This window comes from Erythrolamprus reginae, chromosome 12 (assembly GCF_031021105.1).
Source record: "Erythrolamprus reginae isolate rEryReg1 chromosome 12, rEryReg1.hap1, whole genome shotgun sequence".
Classification (NCBI taxonomy): Eukaryota; Metazoa; Chordata; class Lepidosauria; order Squamata; family Dipsadidae; genus Erythrolamprus; species Erythrolamprus reginae.
This window is the reverse complement of record NC_091961.1, coordinates 2,215,928-2,238,193: the sequence shown is the minus strand read 5'-3', so window position 1 is coordinate 2,238,193 and position 22,266 is coordinate 2,215,928. Positions and strand designations below refer to the sequence as shown.

Below are 22,266 nucleotides of genomic sequence, written 5' to 3'. Positions count from 1 at the left end.
ACTGAGGTGGATTGGAGGATTTTGCTGTATTCTTCTGCACCTCTATAACTGTCTGGTTCGGTTCTGCAACCCAACAAGACCGACACAGACTTCGCAGGAGAATCCGAACTGCAGAAAAAACAATGGCTGCCAACCTGCCTCCCATTGAGGACTGGTAGACTGCGCGAGAGGTCAGTGAAAATATTTACGGACCTCTCGCATCCTGGACATAAACTGTTTCAACTCTTACCCTCAAAGCATCGCTACAGAGCCCTGCACACCAAGACAAGTAGACACAACAACAGTTTTTTTCCTGAACGCCATCACTCTGCTAAACAAATAATTCCCTCAACACTGTCAAACTTTTTACTAAATCTGCTCAGTGAAGGGCTACCAAAATTTTTACTACCACATTGTGGGCTTGGCTTATGCAGGACGCCCTGAATTTTCTTTCAACATCTTTCAGTGCAAATTGGGGGCTCTGGGGTGGAGCTCCATTTTCAATACCCCATGGCATTCCCCCCCCCATCCAGACAGCAGCCCACCCCTGAGTCTGCACTTCTATTTCTACTAGTTTTTTCTCATCATTCCCATAATGATAATAATAATAATAATAATAATAATAATAATAATAATAATGAAGGACAGACGTCACAAACTGGATTTTCGGTTTCTATCGGAAGACATCTGATGTCCTGAATTGGATCCAAGTCCTCATGATGTCCAGGGAGGAGCTAAGCACCCATTCCTGCCCCAGGCACAAAGCCATCCCCCCACCCTGCATAAATGGCCAATAATAATAATAATAATAATAATAATAATAATAATAATAATAATAGTATTAGTAATAGTAATAATAATAATAATAATAGTAGAAGTAGTAGTAGTAATAATAATAATAATAATAATAATAATAATAATAATAATAATAATAATATATTAGATTTGTATGCCGCCCCTTTTTGTAGACTCGGAATCATCCATCTCCTCCCACCCAGGACTGTTTGACTCTAACTTGTTGCTTGTATCCTGAGGTTTTTATTAATATTGATTGTTTCTTCATTGCTTATTTGACCCCTATGACAATCATTAAATGTTGCAGCTCATGATTCTTGACAAATGTATATTTTCTTTTATGTACACTGCACCAAGACAAGTTCCTTGTGTGTCAAATCACACTTGGCCAATAAAGAATTCTGTTCTGTTCTGTTCTATTCTATTCTTTTCTGTTCTATTCTATTCTTAATTTCTATATGTCCAGTGGACTTATACAGAGGCAGGATAAAATTATTGTTAATAAGACAAAGGATTATTTGTCTTATTTGATTATTTGAAGGATTCTTGCCAACGTTGATTCATTTTCCCATCTTTTCAGAACCTGCTCCTCAGTCTGACTTTGTTGGGTGTCATCTTCCACTTGTGTTATGGGTACTGTTATTTTGAATTAAACAAAGGTAGGTACTTTTGTTTTTCTTCAGGGGACAACTGGACTTCCTTGGTTCTCTTTTCTTTCTTTTTTGAAGGCCTTTTCCCTTCTCAGCCAGGAAGCGTCTTCCGCTTGTTGGCTGCTTTGTTTATATCCTTTCTTTTACCCTTTCGTGCAGTCAGGTGGTAGGGAAAGCGAGTAGAATGCTTGGCTGCATAGCTAGAGGTATCACAAGCAGGAAGAGGGAGAGTGGTCTGTAAATAATGTCTCCGAACTGGGCTGAAGCAAGGGGAGTCGCTCTTTTTTGCAATAGCTACAGTCTTTCATAAAACAATTGTCCAAAGGCTGGGCTTCTCCAAGGAAGCATGGATGTTGGTTTAGAGAAAACGCTGGACCTGTTTCTCTTCTCTGTTAAACCACGAACGATAACTTCTGCAAAGAACACTCTCACCAACCTCCCCTTTCAGGCATGCGGCAGAATTCCCTATGACTCTCAGCTGTGATCGAGGTCTCCCCCTGCGTCTGTGCAGATGCTCCTGTCTCCCCATAATCCCTTGCACAGCATTGTATCATTAATCACCCCCTCTTCATTCAGACCAGACAAGACCCTAGGCATTACAGGGGCCTCCGCCTCCATCTCTCCAGAAGATGGACGGCAGAAAAAGACCTCATGGTCCATCTAGTTTCCCCTTATACTATTTCCTGCGTTTTATCTTAGGATGGATCTATGTTCATCTCAGGCATGTTTCAATTCAGTTACGGTGGATTTACCAACTACGTCTGCTGGAAGTTTGTTCCAAGCATCTACTACTCTTTCAGTCCAATCAAATTTTCTCACATTGCTTCTGATCTTTCCCCCAGCTAACCCCAGATTGTGCCCCCTTGTTCTTGTGTTCACTTTCCTATTAAAAACACTTCCCTCCTGGACCTTATTTAACCCTTTAACATATTTAAATGTTTCGATCATGTCCCCCCCTTTTCCTTCTGTCCTCCAGACTATACAGATTGAGTTCATGAAGTTTTTCCTGATAAGTTTTATGCTTAAGACCTCCCACCATTCTTGTAGCCCATCTTTGGACCTGTTCAATTTTGTCAATATCTTTCTGTAGGTGAGGTCTCCAGAACTGGGCGCAGTATTATTCCCAATGGGGGTCTCACCAGCGCTCTTTACAGCAGGATCACACTCTCCCTCTTCCTGCTTGTGATACCTCTAGCTATGCAGCCAAGCATTCTACTCGCTTTCCCTACGGCCTGACTGGTAAAAGAAAGGATATAAACAAAGCAGCCAACAAGGCAGTGACCATATCTTAGATGTTTCTTGGCTTCGAGTCTTTGGAGAGGGGCGGCATACAAATCTAATAAATTATTATTATTATTATTATTATTATTATTATTATTATTATTATTATTATTATGTCAGTACAACACAGCAAACGAGATCACTATGCTGGATTTCGTATTTCATCCCCAGTCGGGCGCTTCACAAGCACCTAGGACTGCGTGATGTAGCGGCGAATTATGTTTGCCAATCCCAGTCAAGCGGCCTTTTGCAATTGACAGATGGAGATTTTGTCAATTCCGATGGTTTTCAAATGTCCGCTGAGATCCTTTGGCCCTGCGCTCAGCGTGCCAAGTACCACTGGGACCACTTTCACGGTCTTATGTCAGAGTCGTTGCAGCTCGACTTTTAGATCTTCGTATTTCACTAATTTCTCTAGCTGCTTCTCCTCAATTCTGCTGTCTCCTGGGATTGCGATGTCGATGATCCATACTTTCTTTTTCTCCACGATCACAATGTCTGGTGTGTTATGCTTCAGAATTCGGTCAGTCTGAAGTCGGACGTCCCACAGTAGTTTTGCTTGCTCATTTTCGAACACTTTTTCGGGCTTATGATCCCACCAGTTCTTTGCCACTGGGAAATGGTAGTTCCGGCACATGTTCCAGTGGATCATCTGTGCCACAGCATCATCGTCATCATCATCATTATTATTATTATTATTTCTTCTTATCACCCCTTTGACAGGACAGTAGACCTCGGGCGTTCCATTTCATCCCTGGTCTCTGTTCCTTGGGCCTTTTGCCTCCTTAAAGCCCCATCCTCCATTTCTGAACTGACCTACTGACCAAGATTTGCCCCTTTCCCGCAGGGAAAAACAAAATGGAATGCACCGATCGCCTTGACGGAAGTGTCCATCCAGTGGGATCAACATGGGAAACAAAGAATTGCCTGCGATGTTCATGTGGTCTCGGCTTGGTAGCGTGCTGCACCACGTAGGTGGAAAATTGGAAAGGCTGGTGGCTTCCTTGCCTCCTTATAAGGAGTGTGCTTAGTGTAAATGAAGGTGTATCAAGACTGCTGGGATATTCCTTGACAATGGGCTTTCTAACACAGTGGGACCTCTACTTATGAACTTAATTCGTTCCGTGACCAGGTTCTTAAGTACAAAAGTTTGTAAGAAGAAGCAATTTTCCCCATAGGAATCAATGTAAAAGCAAATAATGAGTGCGATTGGGGAAACCACAGGGGGTGGTGGAGGCCCTGTTTCCTCCCAGGAGATTCCTAGAGAGGCCCCACAGAGGCTTCTCCCCGCCTTTTCCGGCACTGTTTCCTCCGAGGAGATTCCTAGAGAGGCCCCATGGAGGCTTCTCCCCGCCTTTCCCAGCCCAGTTTCCTCCCAGGAGATTCCTAGAGAGGCCCCACGGAGGCTTCTCCCCGCTTTTTCTGGCCCTCTTTCCTCCCAGGAGATTCCTAGAGAGGCCCCACAGAGGCTTCTCCCCGCCTTTTCCGGCCCTCTTTCCTCCCAGGAGATTCCTAGAGAGGCCCCACGGAGGCTTCTCTCCACTTTTTCTGACCCTGTTTCCTCCCAGGAGATTCCTAGAGAGGCCCCACAGCGACTTCTCCCTGCTTTTTATGGTTACAATTTTGGAGGCTCGAAAATGGTTCTTGAGAAGAGGCAAAAGAAAAGTTCAGAATTGACAAAAGGCATAAGTAGAGGTGTTCTTACGTAGAGGTACCACTGTAGGTAAGAAGGCTACTAATTCTAAAATTATGGGGTCTATCACTTTACTTCTCGATTACTACTTCTACTACTATTGTTGTTGTTGTTGTTGTTATCATCATCAACACAACACAGCAAACAAGATCACTATGCTGGATTTTGTATTTCATCCCCAGTCGGGCGCTTCCCAAGCACCTAGGACTGCGTGATGTAGCAGCAAATTATGTGTGCCGATCCCAGTAAAGCGGCCTTTTGCAATTGACAGGTGGAGATTTTGTCAATTCCGACGGTTTTCAAATGTCTCCTGAGATCCTTTGGCCCTGCGCCCAGCGTGCCAAGAACCACTGGGACCACTTTCATTGGCTTATGCCAGAGTCGTTGCAGCTCGATATTTAGATTCCTAGAGAGGCCCCACGGAGGCTTCTCTCCGCTTTTTCTGACCCTGTTTCCTCCCAGGAGATTCCTGGAGAGGCCCCACAAAGACTTCTCCCTGCTTTTTATGGTTACAGTTTTGGCGGCTCAAAAATTTTTATTGAGAAGAGGCAAAAGAAAAGTTCAGAATTGACAAAAGGCATAAGTAGAGGTGTTCTTACATAGAGGTACCACTGTAGGTAAGAAGGCTACTAATTCTAAAATTATGGGGTCTATCACTTTACTTCTCGATTACTACTTCTACTACTATTGTTGTTGTTGTTGTTGTTGTTGTTGATGTAGCAGCAAATTATGTGTGCCGATCCCAGTAAAGTGGCCTTTTGCAATTGACCGATGGAGATTTTGTCAATTCCGATGGTTTTCAAATGTCCACTGAGATCCTTTGGCACTGCGCCCAGCGTGCCAAGGACCACTGGGACCACTTTCACGGGCTTATGCCAGAGTCGTTGCAGCTCGATTTTTAGATCTTCGTATTTCACCAATTTCTCTAGCTGCTTCTCCTCAATTCTGCTGCCTCCTGGGATTGCGATGTCGATAATCCATACTTTCTTTTTCTCCACGATCACAATGTCTGGTGTGTTATGTTCCAAAATTCGCTCAGTCCCTGATGCCTTTTCCTGTTCCGTTCCTGCTAAGGAACTAGGCATATTCAGTTGCCTTATTTTTAAAAATCAAAAAATTATAATAATACCTCTGGAGCAGTGGTTCTCAACCTGGGGGTCGAATGGCCGTTTCACAGGGGTCGCCTAAGACCATGGGAAAAGACAAATTTCCCACAGTGTTAGGAACTAAATTGTCTATTCTGGAGCCTTGGAATATATTTTTACAATCCGACCCATCAGGTGTTTACAGTGGGGGTGTCCCTCTGACCTTCCTGCCAATCAGCTTCAACTCTGTTGGGAAAATTCACGCTGGACTTATGGTTGGGGGTCACCACAACATGAGGAACTGTATTAAGGGGTCGCGGCATTAGAAAGGTTGAAAACCACTGTTCTGTAGGGTGGTCAGCACCATAGTTCCCTCTAAGCTGAGCAGTGAGCAATCGCTCACTTAAAAACCATCATCAACTCAGAGTTTTCCAAACCTGCCCAGAAGCCGAGAGGGAAAGAGTGAGAGGGAAGGAGAGAGAGAGGAAGAGAGAGAAACAGATAGAAAAAAGAGAGGAAGGAAAAGAGAAAGAAAAAGAATGGGAGGAAGGAAGAGAGAAAGAAAATCAAAATCTAGTTTGAAACTAGCTCAACTATTTAAGTGGCATTTTGATATTGATAGAGTTGCCCTATTATGAGCTCACTGTTATAGACACACAGTACAGTGTTTTATTTTGAAATTCTCTGAGGCAAAACAGGGTGGGTTTTTTGTTTGTTTGTTTGTTTGTTTGTTTATTTATTATTTCTGTGCCGCCCAGTCCCAAAGGGACTGCCGCTCAGACACTATACTTTTCCGCCCACCGCAAAAAAAAATTAGAGGGAACACTGGTCAGCACTTAATTATCTTTGATTCAAGTGTTCATAAGCCATCCCTATTGTTTTCTTCACCCACACCCCTCTCCCCAGTGATATTTTCTGTAAATTGTGGGTTAAAAATGTCTTTAAAAATGCCAAAAATAATCTGGTAGCCAACTTTTCTTTAGATCAGGAAAATAAAATGGAATTGGGTGGCATAGAAGTCGAGTAAATTACATTAAATTGAATTCTGATGGTTGCAGCCTTTCCGTTTATTTTCCACCCATTCTGCCCGGGGTTTCGAAGATGCGACATGCGGTTGCCATATCAAAACCATGTAACAATTCTTCTTCGTTCAACTTTTCCAGCCTAAAATGGTATTGTGTTGATTCTTAGGTATCTCTATCCCATGGGCTACTACGCAACGTGTGAGGTTAAGCTAGATCTAGCAACCTGCACCTTCAAGTTTTACGAGAGAGACGATCCCACCATCCCATGCAAAGCGGGGTAAATGAATAAATAAATACGTCAATTACAAAGTCCCTTCACATGGGGGCATTTTAAAACGTTGGCCTAAAGGCATATCACACATAATAAAGAGGAATTATATCTTCTGCTAGAACTCTGGTGTCTGTAACTTTTAACGGGGGAGAAGTGGTGTGTCGTAATGCAATGTGGGTGTGGCTTATTTTGTGGGTGTGGCTTGAGAGTCATGTGACTGGGTACGAGTGGTTTGCGGGCCATGGGAACAGGTGGGAGGGGCTTGAACGGTCATCATCGTTCGAATGAACTGTTAAGTCCTCGACTTACAACCTCACCAGTGTCATTCGGTGTATGTGGGTGTGTATGTGTATGTGTGTAGTGAATTTTGGGCTTGCATGCATTAATCGCTTTTCCATTCATTCCTATGGGAAACATTGTTTCGTCTTACAAACTTTTCACCTTAAGAACCTCGTCCCGGAACCAATTAAGTTTGTAAGACAAGGTTTCACTAAACAGTGGTACCTCGTCTTACGAACGCCTCTTCTAACGAACTTTTCAAAATACGAACCCGGTGTAAAAGATTTTTTTGCCTCTTCTTCCAAACTATTTTCAACTTCCGAACACAAGCCGCTGCTGCTGGGATGAAGGGGTTTCGTTTTTTGTTTTTTTTGAAGAAGGAAAAGGGAGGGGCGGCTTGGAGATGGAAAGAGTTTGCATTAACAAAGCTAGGAGAACGGAGTGCTTGCAGAGGCACTGAAAGGGTGTCTTTTGAAGAAAGAAAAGGGAGGGGTGCCCCCCTTGCCTTTCTTCCTTCCCACTCACCCTTTAGCCTAGCCTTGCTTCTACCACCTGCCCCCTTTTGCGGCTCCTCCCTGCCCTCTGTTCGACTCCCATCTAAAGCTTGAGATTTTCCTGAAGGATTTGCACGCATTATTTGCTTTTACATTGATTCCTATGGGAAACATTGTTTCGTCTTAGAACTTTTCACCTTACGAACCTTGTCCTGGAACCAATTAAGTTGACGAGGTATCACTGTATATCAAAATGGCTTGTTTGTTCAAAGATCAGGTACACCCTGATCTGTACCACATCAGTCCAGAACTCCGTGACCTTCACTGGTTGCCAATTAGCTGGGAAAGGTTTGGACTTCCGGTGGTGATGTCACCACGTTGAGAAGCAAGGGAACAACGAGTCTACGGAGAGGGGCGGCATACAAATCTAATAAATAACTTGTATTTCCTCAGAGACGGGCAACATTCAAATCCAATTAATAAGTTCCTCATCAAGAAGTATTTCCTCCCAAAGCTTGCATTTCCTCATTGGGAGGGCGTAATATAGCATGTTCGGACTCAAGGGGACAAACCGGAGGAGAGGGGAAAATCTGGAGATGTCAAGGCAACTTGTGACTGCCCTAAAGGCATAGTTAATTATTAGAAAATAATTTGTTTTTAGTAGATTAAAACTCTTTATTGGTTGTTGTGGTTAGCTCTGGTCCAGCTCCTGCCCCAAGGAATGTGCAGGTGGATGTGGGGGAAACATCCACATGCCACAGGCCTGTTTTGCTCCCGATGGAATCTGCCGACAAAGTCTCCACTGACCTAGGAAGCATGAGTGACAGGGAAGAGGGGAGTTTGGCAGACAGCCCAGGAGGAGTTTAATCATTTGTATCATCCCTGGATTCTGAACAAGAATTAATGACATATCCATGCATGCATAGAGTGATGCATAGGAGACAACAACTGAAGGATTATTACAAGAGAAAATGAGGCCACCTGTGGTTGGGTGGGGCTGCTGTAATTAGTGCTACAGATAAAAGTGCAGCTTGGTGTTATAGCCTCATGGCTGTTTATCTGATTCATCAAGATCGTGGTTTTTGTGCTGTTCGGGATTGTGTGTGTGGACTCTCTGGACCTTAGAATAGGACTCAATTTCCCAGTTATTGGGTGAGCAATTGGACTGCATTTAACCTGTGCCTTGTGTGTACCAGAAAATCCCTTTGACATTTAAAAAGGGAGCTGTTTCCGTTTTTCTGTTTATAAAAACCTTTGGGTTTTCCTTTTATCGTGTGGTGTGTGTCTTCCTGGACTAATTACCGTGTAATTACGGGCGGTTGGGACACGCCAGCAGAACATTGGTCAAATGTGATTGGATACGCAAGGCATTTATCTTTGGTGCATCTGTTCTCCGTGTACTCACAGAGGAAATAAGAACACGCAGTTACTATCGGCTCAGTGCTGCAGTCCAGAAAGGTGGCTATGGTAAGGAGAATTCTTTTCTCTCTTGTTTCAGCTGATGGCTACGCAACTGCAGAAGTTACGGACATAAACTATTAATGCGTTTAGCTCGTTTGGATCCTGACCTGTTTTATGCTTCATCTGATGGTATCTCCTGATATCAAAGCCAGTCCAAAACTTCCGAGTTAGAAGGGACCTTGTAGCTCATCTAGTTCAACTGCCCCCTGCCCAACCAGAAGACCCTACTCCATTTCTGACAGATGGCAGTCCAGCCTGTGCTTGAAAACCTCCAGGGATGAAGCTTCCAAAACTTTTGAAGGCAACTTTTGTTCCATGGATTGATGGTTCTCACTGTCAGGAAATTCCTCCTTATTCCCAGGTTAAATCTCTCCTCGTTCAGTTTCCATCCATTGTTCCTTGTCTGGCCTTCAGGTGCTTTGGAAAATAGCTTGACCCCTTCCTCTCTGTGGGTCAATAAAAGGCCAGTAAGGGGCGTACATAAGTGCACTGGTGTGCCTTTCGTCCCCTGTCCAATTGTCTTTCCACTCTTTCACCTATCCTATATATTCTCTTCCTTTCATATATCCTCTCCTCTAAGTTCACTTTCACCCTCTTTTATATTATCACATGTCTATCTTTCTTCCTATGTATTTGTGTATTGGACAAATAAATAAAGAAATAAAGAAAGAGATAGATAGATAGATAGATAGATAGATAGATAGATAGATAGATGAATGAATGAATGAATGAATGAATAAGTAAATAAGTAAATAAATAAATAAGTAGGTAGGTAGGTAGGTAGGTAGATAGATAGATAGATAGATAGATAGATAGATAGATAGATAGATAGATAGATAGATAGATAGATAGATAGATAGATAGATAAATAGATAAATAGATAAATAGATAAATAAATAAATAAAGGTGGTACTCAGCCAGTTCTGCCCGGTCCTCGTGAACCAGTAGTGGAAATTTTGAGTAGTTCTGAGACCTGGAAACTACCACCTCTAGCTGGTTCTGACTTCTTTTGTTGCCCTGCACAAGAGAATGGAACTGGAAAGGAGGTCGGTAGGGTGGGGATTTTGCAGTGTCCTTCCTCTGCACTGAGGTGGATTGGAGGATTTTGCAGTATTCTTCTGCACCTCTATAACTGTCTGGTTCGGTTCTGCAACCCAACAAGACCGACACAGACTTCGGAGGAGAATCAGAACTGCAGAAAAAACAATGGCTGCCAACCTGCCTCCCATTGAGGACTGGTAGACTGCGCAAGAGGTCAGTGAAAATATTTACGGACCCCTCGCATCCTGGACATAAACTGTTTCAACTCTTACCCTCAAAGCATCGTTATAGAGCCCTGCACACCAAGACAACTAGACACAACAACAGTTTTTTCCCTGAACGCCATCACTCTGCTAAACAAATAATTCCCTCAACACTGTCAAACTTTTTACTAAATCTGCTCAGTGAAGGGCTACCAAAATTTTTACTACTACACTGTGGGCCTGGCTTATGCAGGACGCCCTGAATTTTCTTTCAACATCTTTCAGTGCAAATTGGGGGCTCTGGGGTGGAGCTCCATTTTCAATACCCCATGGCATTCCCCCCCCCCCATCCAGACAGCAGCCCACCCCTGAGTCTGCACTTCTATTTCTACTAGTTTTTTCTCATCATTATGATAATGATAATGATAATGATAATGATTGCCCAGGTTTGCCCAGGTTCGCCTGGTGCACCAGTTGCGGCCCTATCTGGACCGGGACTCACTGCTCACAGTCACTCATGCCCTCATCACCTCGAGGCTCGACTACTGTAACGCTCTCTACATGGGGCTACCTTTGAAAAGTGTTCGGAAACTTCAGATCGTGCAGAATGCAGCTGCGAGAGCAGTCATGGGCTTCCCTAGGTATGCCCATGTTTCACCAACACTCCGCAGTCTGCATTGGCTGCCAATCAGTTTCCGGTCACAATTCAAAGTGTTGGTTGTGACCTTTAAAGCCCTTCATGACACTGGACCAGAATATCTCCGAGACCGCCTTCTGCCGCACGAATCCCAGCGACCGATTAGGTCCCACAGAGTGGGCCTTCTCCGGGTCCTGTCAACTAAACAATGTCGGTTGGCGGGCCCCAGGGGAAGAGCCTTCTCTGTGGCGGCCCCGACCCTCTGGAACCAACTCCTCCCAGAGATTAGAACTGCCCCTACTCTCCCTGCCTTTCGTAAACTCCTTAAAACCCACCTTTGTCGTCAGGCATGGGGGAACTGAAACACCTCCCCCGGGCATGTACAATTTATGCATGGTATGTTTGTGTGTATGTTTGCTTAGTAAATGGGTTTTTTAAAATATTTTAAATTATATTTAGATTTGTCATGAATTGTTGTATCCTGCTGTGAGCCGCCCCGAGTCTGCGGAGAGGGGCGGCATACAAATCTAAATAATAAATAATAATAAAATAAATAAAATAATGATAATGATGATGATGATGATAATGATAATGATAATGATAATGATGATGGACAGAAGTCAGAAACTGGATTTTTGATTTCTATCGGAAGACATCTGATGTCCTGAATTGGATCCAGGTCCTCATGATGTCCAGGGAGGAGCTAAACACCCATTCCCCCCCCAGGCACAAAGCCATCCCCCCACCCTGCATAAATGGCCAATAATAATAATAATAATAATAATAATAATAATAATAATAATAATAATAATAATAATATATTAGATTTGTATGCCGCCCCTTTTTGTAGACTCGGAATCACCCATCTCCTCCCACCCAGGACTGTTTGACTCTAACTTGTTGCTTGTATCCTAAGGTTTTTATTAATATTGATTGTTTCTTCATTGCTTATTTGACCCCTATGACAATCATTAAGTGTTGCAGCTCATGATTCTTGACAAATGTATATTTTCTTTTATGTACGCTGCACCAAGACAAGTTCCTTGTGTTTCAAATCACACTTGGCCAATAAAGAATTCTATTCTGTTCTGTTCTGTTCTATTCTATTCTGTTCTGTTCTGTTCTGTTCTATTCTTAATTTCTATATGTCCAGTGGACTTATACAGAGGCAGGATAAAATTATTGTAAATAAGACAAAGGATTATTTGTCTTATTTGATTATTTGAAGGATTCTTGCCAACGTTGATTCATTTTCCCATCTTTTCAGAACCTGCTCCTCAGTCTGACTTTGTTGGGTGTCATCTTCCACTGGTGTTATGGGTACTGTTATTTCGACTTAAACAAACCCAAAATTAAAGGTAGGTACTTTTGTTTTTCTTCAGGGGACAACTGGACTTCCTTGGTTCTCTTTTCTTTTTTTTTTTGAAGGCCTTTTCCCTTCTCAGCCAGGAAGCGTCTTCCGCTTGTTGGCTGCTTTGTTTATATCCTTTCTTTTACCCTTTCGTGCAGTCAGGTGGTAGGGAAAGCGAGTAGAATGCTTGGCTGCATAGCTAGAGGTATCACAAGCAGGAAGAGGGAGAGTGGTCTGTAAATAATGTCTCCGAACTGGGCTGAAGCAAGGGGAGTCGCTCTTTTTTGCAAGAGCTACAGTCTTTCATAAAACAATTGTCCAAAGGCTGGGCTTCTCCAAGGAAGCATGGATGTTGGTTTAGAGAAAACGCTGGACCTGTTTCTCTTCTCTGTTAAACCACGAACGATAACTTCTGCAAAGAACACTCACCAACCTCCCCTTTCAGGCATGCGGCAGAATTCCCTATGACTCTCAGCTGTGATCGAGGTCTCCTCCTGCGTCTGTGCAGATGCTCCTGTCTCCCCATAATCCCTTGCACAGCATTGTATCATTAATCACCCCCTCTTCATTCGGCCCAGACAAGACCCTAGGCATTACAGGGGCCTCCGCCTCCATCTCTCCAGAAGATGGACGGCAGAAAAAGACCTCATGGTCCATCTAGTTTCCCCTTATACTATTTCCTGCGTTTTATCTTAGGATGGATCTATGTTCATCTCAGGCATGTTTCAATTCAGTTACGGTGGATTTGCCAACTACGTCTGCTGGAAGTTTGTTCCAAGCATCTACTACTCTTTCAGTCCAATCAAATTTTCTCACATTGCTTCTGATCTTTCCCCCAGCTAACCCCAGATTGTGCCCCCTTGTTCTTGTGTTCACTTTCCTATTAAAAACACTTCCCTCCTGGACCTTATTTAACCCTTTAACATATTTAAATGTTTCGATCATGTCCCCCCTTTTCCTTCTGACCTCCAGACTCTACAGATTGAGTTCATTAAGTCTTTCCTGATACGTTTTATGCTTAAGACCTTCCACCATTCTTGTAGCCCATCTTTGGACTTGTTCAATTTTTATCGATATCTTTTTGTAGGTGAGGTCTCCAGAACTGGGCGCAGTGTTATTCCCAATGGGGTCTCACCAGCGCTCTTTACAGCAGGATCACACTCTCCCTCTTCCTGCTTGTGAAACCTCTAGCTATGCAGCCAAGCATTCTACTCGCTTTCCCTACCGCCTGACTGTACGAAAGGGTAAAAGAAAGGATATAAACAAAGCAGCCAACAAGGCAGTGACCGTATCTTAGATGTTTCTTGGCTTCGAGACTTTGGAGAGGGGCGGCATACAAATCTAATAAATTATTATCATTACCATTATCATTATCATTATAAGACGGAGTGGCTGTGGGTTTTGCCTCCCAAGGACAATTCCATCTGTCCGTCCATCACCCTGGGGGGGGAGTCACTAACCCCCTCAGAGAGGGTCCACAACTTGGGCGTCCTCCTCGATCCACAGCTCACATTAGAGAAACATCTTTCAGCTGTTGCGAGGGGGGCGTTTGCCCAGGTTCGCCTGGTGCACCAGTTGCGACCCTATTTGGACCGGGAGTCATTGCTCACAGTCACTCATGCCCTCATCACCTCGAGGCTCGACTACTGTAATGCTCTCTACATGGGGCTACCTTTGAAAAGTGTTCGGAAACTTCAGATCGTGCAGAATGTAGCTGCGAGAGCAATCATGGGCTTTCCTAAATATGCCCATGTCACACCAACACTCCGCAGTCTGCATTGGTTGCCGATCAGTTTCCGGTCACAATTCAAAGTGTTGGTTATGACCTATAAAGCCCTTCATGGCACCGGACCAGAATATCTCCGGGACCGCCTTCTGCCGCACGAATCCCAGCGACCAGTTAGGTCCCACAGAGTTGGCCTTCTCCGGGTCCCGTCAACTAAACAATGTCGTTTGGCGGGACCCAGGGGAAGAGCCTTCTCTGTGGCGGCCCCGACCCTTTGGAATCAACTCCCCCCAGATATCAGAGTTGCCCCCACCCTCCTAGCCTTTCGTAAGCTCCTTAAAACCCACCTCTGTCGTCAGGCATGGGGGAATTGACATGTTCCTTCCCCCCTAGGCTTATAAAATTTATGTATGGTATGCTAGTGTGTATGATTGGTTTTAACTTGTGGTGTTTTAAAATTAATTTAAATATTGGATTTGTTTACATTGTATGGCGATTGCTGTGAGCCGCCCCGAGTCTGCGGAGAGGGGCGGCATACAAATCTGATTAATAAATAAATAATAAATAAATAAATTATCATTATCATTATCTTTATCATTATTTCTTCTTATCACCCCTTTGACAGGACAGTAGACCTCGGGCGTTCCATTTCATCCCTGGTCTCTGTTCCTTGGGCCTTTTGCCTCCTTAAAGCCCCATCCTCCATTTCTGAACTGACCTACTGACCAAGATTTGCCCCTTTCCCGCAGGGAAATACAAAAAGGAATGCACCGATCACCTTGACGGAAGTGTCCATCCAGTGGGATCAACATGGGAAACAAAGAATTGCCTGCGATGTGCCTGTGCTCACAGTTACGTAGCGTGCTGCTCCAAGTAGGTGGAAAATTGGAAAGGCTGGTGGCTTCCTTGCCTCTTTATAAGGAGTGTGCTTAGTGTAAATGAAGGTGTATCAAGACTGCTGGGATATTCCTTGACAATGGGCTTTCTAACACAGTGGTACCTCTACTTACGAACTTAATTCGTTCCGTGACCAGGTTCTTAAGTAGAAAAGTTTGTAAGAAGAAGCAATTTTTCCCACAGGAATCAATGTGAAAGCAAATAATGTGTGCGATTGGGGAAATCACAGGGAGGGTGGAGGCCCTGTTTCCTCCCAGGAGATTCCTAGAGAGGCCCCACAGAGGCTTCTCCCCATCTTTTCCGGCCCTGTTTCCTCCCAGGAGATTCCTAGAGAGGCCCCACAGAGGCTTCTCCCTGCTTTTTATGGTTACAGTTTTGGAGGCTCGAAAATGGTTCTTGAGAAGAGGCAAAAGAAAAGTTCAGAATTGACAAAAGGCATAAGTAGATGTGTTCTTACGTAGAGGTACCACTGTATTTAGTTAAGAAGGCTACTATTTCTAAAATTATGGGGTCTATCACTTTACTTCTCGATTACTACTTCTACTACTACTATTATTGTTGTTGTTGTTGTTATCATCATCAGCACAGCAAACGAGATCACTATGCTGGATTTTGTATTTCATCCCCAGTCGGGCGCTTCCCAAGCACCTAAGACTGCGTGATGTAGCGGCGAATTATGTTTGTCGATCCCAGTGAAGCCGCCTTTTGCAATTGACAGGTGGAGATTTGGTCAATTCCGATGGTTTTCAAATGTCTGCTGAGATCCTTTGGCCCTGCGCCCAGCGTGCCAAGTACCACTGGGACCACTTTCATTGGCTTATGCCAGAGTCGTTGCAGCTCGATTTTTAGATCTTCGTATTTCACTCATTTCTCTAGCTGCTTCTCCTCAATTCTGCTGTCTCCTGGGATTGCGATGTCGATGATCCATACTTTCTTTTTCTCCACGATCACAATGTCTGGTGTGTTATGTTCCAAAATTCGCTCAGTCCCTGATGCCTTTTCCTGTTCCGTTCCTGCTAAGGAACTAGGCATATTCAGTTGCCTTATTTTTAAAAATCAAAAAATTATAATAATACCTCTGGAGCAGTGGTTCTCAACCTGGGGGTCGAATGGCCGTTTCACAGGGGTCGCCTAAGACCATGGGAAAAGACAAATTTCCCACAGTGTTAGGAACTAAATTGTCTATTCTGGAGCCTTGGAATATATTTTTACAATCCGACCCATCAGGTGTTTACAGTGGGGGTGTCCCTCTGACCTTCCTGCCAATCAGCTTCAATCTCTGTTGGGAAAATTCACACTGGACTTATGGTTGGGGGTCACCACAACATGAGGAACTGTATTAAGGGGTCGCGGCATTAGAAAGGTTGAGAACCACTGTTCTGTAGGGTGGTCAGCACTTAATTATCTTTGATTCAAGCGTTCATAAGCCATCCCTATTGTTTTCTTCACCCACGCCCCTCCCCCCAGTGTTATTTTCTGTAAATTGTGGGTTAAAAATGTCTTTAAAAAGGCCAAAAATAATCTGGTAGCCAACTTTTCTTTAGATCAGGAAAATAAGCTCCTCACCTACAAAAAGATATTGACAAAATTGAACCGGTCCAAAGACGGGCTACAAGAATAGTTGAAGGTCTTAAGCATAAAACGTATCAGGAAAGACTTCATGAACTCAATCTGTCTAGTCTGGAGGACAGAAGGGAAAGGGGGGACATGATTGAAGCATTTAAATATGTTAGAGGGTTTAATAAGGTCCAGGAGGGAAGTGTTTTTAATAGGAAAGTGAACACAAGAACAAGGGGCTACAATCTGAAGTTAGTTGGGGGAAAGATCAGAAGCAACGTGAGAAAATAATATTTTACTGAAAGAGTAGTAGATCCTTGGAACAAACTTCTAGCAGACGTGGTAGATAAATCCACAGTAACTGAATTGAAACATGCCTGGGATAAACATAGACCCATTGTAAGATAAAATACAGGAAATAGTATAAGGGCAGACTAGATGGACCAGGAGGTCTTTTTCTGCCGTCAGTCTTCTATGTTTCTATGTTTCTAAAAATGGAATTGGGTGGCATAGAAGTCGAATAAATTACATTAAATTGAATTCTGATGGTTGCAGCCTTTCCGTTTATTTTCCACACATTCTGCTCGTAGTTTCGAAGATGCGACATGCGGTTGCCATATCAAAACCATGTAACAATTCTTCTTCGTTCACCTTTTCCAGCCTAAAATGGTGTTGTGTTGATTCTTAGGTTTACCTATCCCATCGCCTACTACTCAATATGTGAGATTAAGCTAGATCTAGCATCCTGCACCTACAAGCTTTACAAGAAAGACGATCCCACCATCCCATGCAAAGCGGGGTAAATGAATAAATAAATACTGTACATCAATTACAAAGTCCCTTCACATGGGGACATTTTAAAATGTTGGCCTAAAGGCATATCACACATAATAAAGAGGAATTATATCTTCTGCTAGAACTCTGGTGTCTGTAACTTTTAACGGGGGAGAAGTGGTGTGTCGTAATGCAACGTGGGTGTGGCTTATTTTGTGGGTGTGGCTTGAGGGTCATGTGACTGGGTACGAGTGGTTTGCCGGCCATGGGATCAGGTGGGACGGGCTTGAACGGTCATCATCATTCGAATGAACTGTTAAGTCCTCGACTTAAAACCTCACCAGTGTCATTCGGTGTATGTGTATGTGTGGATGTGTATGTGTGTATTCCCAAAGTGGCTTGTATAGAGGGGGATGGAGACAAGGAGGGGGAGGGGAGGGGAGGGGAGGGGAGGTAGAAAGGAGGACACAGGGGAAGGAAATCCTCCATTCGAAAGAATTTCTTGTCTACCATCCAAGGGTTATTTGCATTTTGGGAGCCCAGATAGTAGTTGCTCTATGGGATTGGGTGGCATATAAATCAAATAAGTCAAATCAAATCAAATCAAATTGTGATCCTTATGCATGAACTCCAGATCGTGCAGAACGCGGCCGCGAGAGCCATCATGGGGCTTCCAAGATTCGCCCACTTATGTACAACACTCCGTGGCCTGCATTGGCTGCCGATCAGTTTCCGGTCACAATTCAAAGTGTTGGTCATGACCTTTAAAGCCCTACATGGCATCGGACCAGAATACCTCCGGAACCGCCTGCTACCGCATGAATCCCAGCGGCCGATAAGGTCCCACAGAGTTGGCCTTCTCCAGGTCCCGTCGACTAAACAATGTCGTCTGGTGGGCCCCAGGGGAAGAGCCTTCTCTGTGGCGGCCCTGGCCCTCTGGAATCAACTCCCCCCGGAGATTAGAACTGCCCCCACCCTCCTTGTCTTCCGTAAACTACTTAAGACCCACCTATACCGCCAGACATGGGGGATTTGAGACACCTTCCCCCAGGCTTATTATAATTTATGTTTGGTATGTATGTGCTGTTTGTCTTTTAATTACGATAGGGTTTTTAGGGTTTTTTAAATATTAGATTTGTGCAAGCATAATATTGTTTTTATCGTTGTTGTGAGCCACCCCGACTCTTCGGAGAGGGGCGGCATACAAATCTAAGAAATTATTATTATTATTATTATTATTATTATTATTATTATTATTATTATTATTATGATGAATGCTCATGCTTGACCCCTCTCTGAACTCTCAGCGCAAGATTCAACAAACTTTCTTCAGATATATTTCTGTTTGTAGCTCGGACTTGGATTGTTGTTTTTTCTGAAGCTTTAATTGCAGTATGTTGTAAAACTACTTCTGAGAAATGGGGAATTGTATATGGAAATACTGCCATCTTGTGGTAAGTGGAGAACCTGCAGGGGAAAGGAAAATCTAGCCTTAGCTCAATGAGAGTTTGGAATTAATAGCTCAGACTTCTGGTGTCTCCCGCAAGCTTTGGGTTTGAAATACCCAGCATTCTTAAGCAATAGCATCACCTTCAAGGAATTCTGGGAATTAAAAAGAGCAAAGCTGCAGAGGTGGTTTTAAGTCAACAGATCAGCAGTGGGCTCAACAGAGTTGGAAGGGACTCTGCAGGTCATCTAGTCCAACCCCCTTGCCCAAGCAGGAGACCATACATCTGCCTCTACCTAGGATTAAACTCACAACCTTCTGATTGTGAGGCAAGAGTTCCACTCTTAGGCTGTAGCAACTGGGTTGCTCCTGGTTTGGGCCGGTTCTAAGAACCGGTAGTGCCAGCGGTGGGAAACCCCGCCCACTCACCCAGGATGGTTCTACTCATGCATAGAAGCCTTGCATGCACAAGAGTGCAAACCGGTAGTAAAGGGTTTTAGAACCCACTACTGCAACAAATCCATATGTATTTCCAGAATGAAGAAATAGTAGTAGAAGAGGAAGGAGGAAGAAGAAGAAATGAAGAGGAAGAAAGGAGGAGGAGGAGGAGGAGGAGGAGGAGAAGAAGAAGAAGAAGAAGAAGAAGAAGAAGAAGAAGAAGAAGAAGAAGAAGAAGAAGAAGAAGAAGAAGAAGAAGAAGAAGAAGAGATGAGACCACATTTGGAGCACTGTGTCCAGTTCTGGAGACCTCACCTACAAAAAGATATTGAAAAAATTGAACGGGTCCAAAGACGGGCTACAAGAATGGTGGAAGGTCTTAAGCATAAAACGTATCAGGAAAGACTTCATGAACTCCATCTGTATAGTCTGGAGGACAGAAGGAAAAGGGGGGACATGATCGAAACATTTAAATATGTTAGAGGGTTAAATAAGGTCCAGGAGGGAAGTGTTTTTAATAGGAAAGTGAACACAAGAACAAGGGGACACAATCTGAAGTTAGTTGGGGGAAAGATCAAAAGCAACGTGAGGAAATATTATTTCACTGAAAGAGTAGTAGATGCTTGGAACAAACTTCCAGCAGACATGGTTGGTGAATCCACAGTAACTGAATTTAAACATGCCTGGGATAAACATACTGTATATCCATTGTAAGATAAAATACAGGAAATAGTATAAGGACAGGCTAGATGGACCAGGAGGTCTTTTTCTGCTGTCAGTCTTCTATGTTTTGAAGAAGAAGAAGAAGAGGAAGAAGAAGAAGAAGAAGAAGAAGAAGAAGAAGAGGAAGAAGAAGAAGAAGAAGAAGAAGAAGAAGAAGAAGAAGAAGAAGAAGAAGAAGAAGAAGAAGAAGAAGAAGCTTTGCACATGAGCAACTGGGCTGAGGTAGCAATGGGCCAACTTGCACATGTTGAACTTCATTGGTCTCCTCAAACTATTAACATCCCTTGAATAAAATGAAGCTTAGTCCCAAAGTGGTCACCTGCTACTTAATTAAGCAACCTAAGAATCGTTGAGCAAGTTGTCACGTGGGCTTGACTTCACGGAGGCTGGATGCGTCCTCTCCTACCAAATTCACGTTGCTGTGACACATTGTGCTCGGAGCATTGTGCCAAAAGGGCTGAATCGACAAATCTGCGGTGGGGTGAAGGGCCCGAATGGCATCCCCGTGGGAGGGAGTGTGACCTTTACACAAAAGACAACCGATTGTTTTGGGCTTCGCAAAGGCTGCATAGAAAACATTTGAATCACAGGCGCACTCTTTAAATGCCAGGACTTCTGTTCCGGGCTCTGCTTCCTGTATTTCGCTTGGCCAGGTCACCTTCGAGGTCTCTGGATGGCTGGGGGGTGGCCGGTAAATCTTGTTAGATGAGCAACGCAAAGGAGAGTCCACACAATTGGCTCAACCAGGGAGATGAAAAGGCTAATCGGTGCGTTTCAAACTTGAGAGTTTGCTTATATCTATGTATTCCTATTCCTATGTCTATAGCAATAGCAATAGTGCTTAGACTTATAGACTGCTTCAAAGTGCTTTTACATCCCTCTCCAGCTGTTTGCAGAATCAGCCTCTTGTCCCCAACAATCTGGGTCCTCATTTGACCCCCCTCGGAAGGATGGAAGGCTGAGTCAACCTTGAGCCGGTGGTGAGATTTGAACTCCTGGCAGTGGGCAGAGTTTCCCCGCATTCTAACCACTGTGGTGCCAGGAAGGAGAAGGAGAAAGGGAAGAAGAGAAGGAAGGAAGGAAGGAAGGAAGGAAGGAAGGAAGGAAGGAAGGAAGGAAGGAAGGAGGGAGGGAGGGAGGGAATGGTTTACAGAATCAGCCTCTTTCCCCCAACAATTGGGGTCCTCATTTGACCCACCTGGGAAGGATAGGAGGCTGAATCAACATTGAGCTGGAGGGAATCGAACTCCTGGCAGTGGGCAGAGTTAGCCTGCAATACTGTGTTCTAACCACTGTGGCATCAGGTAGGTGAAGGAGAAAGAGAATAAGAGAGAAGGAAGGGAGGGAGGGTGGAAGGAAGGAAGGAAGGAAGGAAGGAAGGAATGGTTTACAGAATCAGCCTCTTTCCCCCAACAATCGGGGTCCTCATTTGACCCAGCTTGGAAGGACAGAAGTCTGAGTCCACCTGGAGCCGGTGGTGAGATTTGAACTGCTGAACTACAGCTAGCAGTTAGCTGAAGCAGCCTGCAGTGCTGCACTCTAACCACTGTGCCACCCCATCTCTTACTACGATATGATAGGGTAGGAATCTAATGTACTGATGAATCCAGTTTATGGATTTTACTGATTTTACTGTACAATGGCACTACGGAGCTCTTGGGTTCAGACCTGGTGAAGCTGCTTGGATGAGAAGTGAAACATCCTAACGGAAAAAACCATCCAGATGCCTTTAGAAAAAACAACAACGTTTGAGACAACCTTGACCTGGATAACTGAGAACCTCCGTAGATATTTTCAAGGGGGAAAAGCAGAAAAGTCCAGTTGTACTTTTGGGACTTACAACTCTAGGCTTATAGCAATAGCATTAGCATTTAGACTTATATACCGCTTCACAATGCTTTGCAGCCCTCTCTAGGCGGTTTACAGAGAGTAAGTATATTGCCCCCAACAATCTGGTTCCTTATTTGACCCACTTTGGAAGGACGGAAGGCTGAGTCAACTTTGATCCTACTGAGATTCGATCTGCCAAACTGCCGGCAGCCGGTGATCAAACAGAAGTACTGTAGTACTGTACTCTAACCACTGCACTACCAAGGCTCCGGTGGTGCAGAATCTGGGAAGTCAAATTCCCCCCAAAGACAGTGACATGGCAAGTGTAAGATGATCAAGGGTCAGGGAGAACTTCTTACTCCTTAGCTTCATAGGGGCTAGTCTCTTAATAATCAGCTATCAGTCTTTGCTGCCTCTGTAATAGGATAAACGTCCATTGAGTAGCCTGTTTTGATACAACATCTACATTGCCCTCCTCCTTGGAGAATCTGGGTGACACATCCTTTGCTGGAATGCATGTCTGGTGGTCATATGAAGCTACACACAGGTCTAAATTTATTCTCAGGGAAGATGGGCAGGATGTTGTGGAGACAAAATAAACATGAACGTTGAATGAAAACTAATGGGCA

At 44.0% G+C, this 22,266-nt stretch overlaps 1 protein-coding gene across 1 annotated transcript; it reads left to right on the top strand.

Annotated features, from left to right (window-relative positions):
- The first annotated feature begins 3,613 nt into the window (after positions 1 to 3,613).
- Positions 3,614 to 17,228, top strand: LOC139174915 (beta-microseminoprotein E1-like). Its single transcript, XM_070765617.1, has 4 exons — positions 3,614 to 3,676; positions 12,162 to 12,252; positions 14,721 to 14,844; positions 17,114 to 17,228. The coding sequence occupies exons 1-4, from the start codon at positions 3,614 to 3,616 to the stop codon at positions 17,226 to 17,228; spliced, it is 393 nt and encodes a 130-aa protein (XP_070621718.1).
- The last annotated feature ends 5,038 nt before the right edge of the window (positions 17,229 to 22,266 follow it).

Bases quoted from the DNA above. Each gene is read 5' to 3' on its own strand.
- LOC139174915 (XM_070765617.1), top strand. From the start codon at position 3,614: ATGGGAAACAAAGAATTGCCTGCGATGTTCATGTGGTCTCGGCTTGGT. The intron at 3,677-12,161 runs GTAGGTGGAAAA...CCATCTTTTCAG, and splicing joins TTGGTAGCGTGCTGCACCAC to AACCTGCTCCTCAGTCTGAC. The intron at 12,253-14,720 runs GTAGGTACTTTT...CCTTTCCCGCAG, and splicing joins AAACAAACCCAAAATTAAAG to GGAAATACAAAAAGGAATGC.